We start from the raw sequence: 3,593 nt of genomic DNA, 5'->3' as shown, positions 1-3,593 counted from the left end.
GACCAGGAATAACAGTCACAAGCTGGCAGAGGGGAGATTTAGGCTAGACATCAGGAGGCGCTACTTCACAGTCAGGGTGGCTAGGATCTGGAATGAACTCCCAAGAGAAGTGGCACTGGCTCCTACCTTGGGGGTCTTTAAAAGGAGACTAGACGAACACCTTGCTGGGGTTGTTTGACCCCCGGACTCTTTCCTGTCATGGCAGGGGGTCAGACTTGATGATCTGCTCACGTCCCTTCCGACCCTACCAACTATGAAACTGTGAAACTAGGTTTGTTAGGTATCCAGGTTGTAGCCATATAGGTCTAGAGGAAGAAGCAATCAGGGCTTGTGGTAGAGATATCTTTTATTAAACCAACTAGATTTTTGCAACAAAAAAAAATCTTTAATTGCAAGCTTTTGGGCACAAACACCCTTCATTGGGCATCAGAGAAAAGATGATAAAAGTCCTCCAGTTCTACCCAGGAGAATCTTTACCATCTTTTCCTCAATGCTTGATGAAAAGTGTTTGTGCCTGAAAGCTTGCAATTAAAGACTTTTTTTTTGCAAAAATCTAGTTGGTTTAATAAAAGATATCACCTCTACCATAAGCCCTGGCTACTTTTTTACACAGATTTTGTAATTTTCTCCCAAATGAACTGGAAACTCTGAAGTAGTCCCAAGCAATCCAAACATGTTAGGCTCTAACGGTGCCAGTCTAAGGGACCAAAGCTGCCTTAACACAACCTTGTAGTGAAACTAAGAGGAAGAACAAAAAATGTAATGTGTCTTTTGGAAATTGGTTTTATCTAGTCTGGGACTACCAGACCTTAATCATATCAAGATGGGTATTGCATCAAGTCACTACAGAGCAAGCTAAGGTTGTGGGTGCGTGCACAGGTGGTACTAGTGGGTGAAGAATGTGAGTGCTTCCAGGCCATCTGGGTCTGTGGTGAGAAGAGATGGAAAGGTCTTTTTTAACAAGGTGGCTAGGTGTTAGCCTTCCAAAAAAGAGCACACCAATCTGGGATTCAAAGCCAGAACCACGGGGGCTAGCATGAATTGTCCAGTGGGGGTTGTTGCTGCTATATGCTAATTTACTGCAAGTCTAGTTACCTGGGATGGTCTCATTGGGTCCAGTGCAGAAGACTTTTTTAACAGGGTCTCCATTGATGGTAAATTCTTCCTTACATGTTCCATCAGCTTGTGTTGGTTTCACATACACAAATGGCTCTTGATGAATTGTCACGATCTGTGGTTGAAACAGAAAATGATTGTTTATGTCCATGGCTGAGCTGTCTCTATCTTCCCATTCCCAGAGATCTGAGTGGAACACATAACATGCCTGGACGCAATACACAATGTGTTCACAACCATTTAATGGCCAGGCTCCCATTATACCCATAACCACTCATGGGCTTGGTCTAAGGATTCACATACCATGAAGGAAAGCTCAGTTATGACAGCACACTGTGAAGTGATTTGAAAGTAAAGACAAGAAGTTTGTTTGCAGAGGTCTCTGCAATACAAAATAGTAGCAATGATAATAATAGATAGCACCTATTTCTTTTCGTACATAGTATTTTTCAACTATAAATTACAAAGTGCTTTACAAAAGTGGTCAGTGTGTTCTCCGTATTTTAAAGATGGGGAAACTGGGAGGGAGGAAGGCAAAGAAGCTTGCCTGATGTCACCTAGCAATCCAAGGGCAACAGAATAGAGACCAGGTCTCCCAAGTTCCAGGCCAATGCTCCAGTCACTAGGCCTCACTGCCTTAAGCTAAATTCCTTTCACTTTGATCTAGTAACTGTATTCACCAGTCCCTTCAGACTTGTGTATGAACAGCAATGTACAAGATGAGTCTTGAGTCTGCCACTCTTTTACAAGATGGCAATGGAAAGGGGCTTGAACAGCACCTGTAAATGTCCATGATACAATGTCCTGCCATGTAATGATTCCTTGATGCTACTGGAGTTGTATTGAGAGGCCTCAATGTAATTGGGAGGCAGGCTCATGGTTATCAGTCCTGCCACACTGCAAGGAGACTGGCTAGAAGATCTATGACAGCTGTGTCCTACCAACCAACTTGGATAGGCCCCTGTCTGCCATATGCTGATACCTTCAATTTGGTTGACATCTGATAGCCTTGAGGTTTCTCTGTTTCTCCCCCTGGCCAGATGATTTTCCGGTCATTGGTCAGGACCTACAGTTGTCACCAAGAGAGAGACACATCAGGGACCTTTGCCCAAGTTCAGCCATCCGCTGCCATCTGTACAGCACATAGGGACATACATACATGGCTGCCGTTGTAAATCCCAACTTGTACCAGCTTCCGGTTCTGCAGGTTCATGATGCTGTAATTGGCAAATTTTCTGTCCCCATCCTCATTAAACTCGACCCTCCCGGTCACTCCATCAGAGTACTTGCTGGACATCAAAACCCTACAGAGTAGAATCATGTTTAGATTTCACTACAAGTTTTCCCTCCCAGAACAGTAAATTGGTTCAGCTGGGTGGTGACTTTGCTGCATGGGCAAGAGAGTGAGCAGCCAGAAGCCACTCTGCAACTATCTTTGGAACAGATAAAGAAGACCAGAACAAACCAGAGACATGGGAAAATGTCCAGAGGAACACACTATAAATCCCTTCCTTTCCAGAGGGAGCAGAGGTGTGGTTGCCCTCTGTTTGAAACAGTATGCTGCTCTGTTATGGCCTAACCTGTCTTGCCTCATTTAGGGAAGGTAGGAATCTCTGTTAACACAGCAATAACTATTACAGCTTCTCTCTCTTGCTCATTCAACTAAAAACATTAACTGCAAAGTGCCTCAAAATATATCCCACACAACAAACCCAACTTGAGACACTGAGCATATTTCACCATTTCAGTAGATACTGGTAGTGTGCTGCACTCTTGGCAGGACCTTCATGAGAAGCACAGTTGCCTATATCCTGCCTGGAAATGTGTTCAAAGGAGCCTACCATCCAACTCTATCGTGGATTACATTCACTTAGCCTCTTTTTATTCCCTGATGCCCACATGCTCTTATGCATGACCTCTGCCTTGGGTCCTCTAAATTTGATGAATGCTAGATCAGTTTATACTGGTGCAATTCCCATTCAGTAATGATGGGAGGAGCTAGGAACTGGGAAGGCTGTTGTGTTGACAATATGGTCCATGTATGAATGAGAATAGCTATCACATCCTTTTAGCTCTTTGCTGGTTCTGCCATGCCAGCTTAGATTCTCCTCTGGGATAAAAGCCATTCTCTCCCTTCTTCCTTAGTTACATAGGTGGGTAATGGAACTGCCTGAGGATACCCGCAGGGTTGGCAAGGATGGCTCTGATTTCAGCTCTAGCTTATACAAGAAACCCACCGACCAACATACATATCTGCAGAGAACCAGCAATCGCCCTAAACACACCAAGAAAGCTGGGATATACAGCCAAGCCCTCAGATACTGCTGAATTTGCACTGAAGAGAACACCCGGGATTGCCACCTCACCAATCTTAAAAAGGCTTTCACCCAACAAGGACACTCCTCCAGAGAGACAGATCACACATTTGAAAGAGCCACCCAGATACTATGTGAAGAGCTGCTGCAGTACATAAGAAC

The 3,593-nt window shown here is 44.3% G+C and overlaps 1 protein-coding gene across 7 annotated transcripts in view; it reads right to left on the bottom strand.

Annotated features, from left to right (window-relative positions):
* Window positions 1-3,593, bottom strand: part of GRIN1 (glutamate ionotropic receptor NMDA type subunit 1) — a 59,771-nt gene that overhangs the window by 33,631 nt on the left and 22,547 nt on the right. For all 7 annotated transcript variants that reach the window (XR_002102150.1, XM_019540576.1, XM_019540575.1 and 4 more), the window contains exons 7-9: window positions 2,276-2,420; window positions 2,099-2,182; window positions 1,096-1,231 (exon numbers count right to left, since the gene is read on the bottom strand). Coding sequence is in view for 6 of the 7 variants with exons in the window: in XM_019540576.1 (XP_019396121.1) it covers window positions 1,096-1,231; window positions 2,099-2,182; window positions 2,276-2,420 (365 nt within the window). In the remaining variant the exon portion in view is untranslated. The remainder of the gene's footprint in view (window positions 1-1,095; window positions 1,232-2,098; window positions 2,183-2,275; window positions 2,421-3,593) is intronic.

This window comes from Crocodylus porosus, unplaced genomic scaffold (assembly GCF_001723895.1).
Source record: "Crocodylus porosus isolate Cpor-Errol unplaced genomic scaffold, CroPor_comp1, whole genome shotgun sequence".
Taxonomy (NCBI): domain Eukaryota; kingdom Metazoa; phylum Chordata; order Crocodylia; family Crocodylidae; genus Crocodylus; species Crocodylus porosus.
This window is presented reverse-complemented; position numbering and strand designations above follow the sequence as displayed.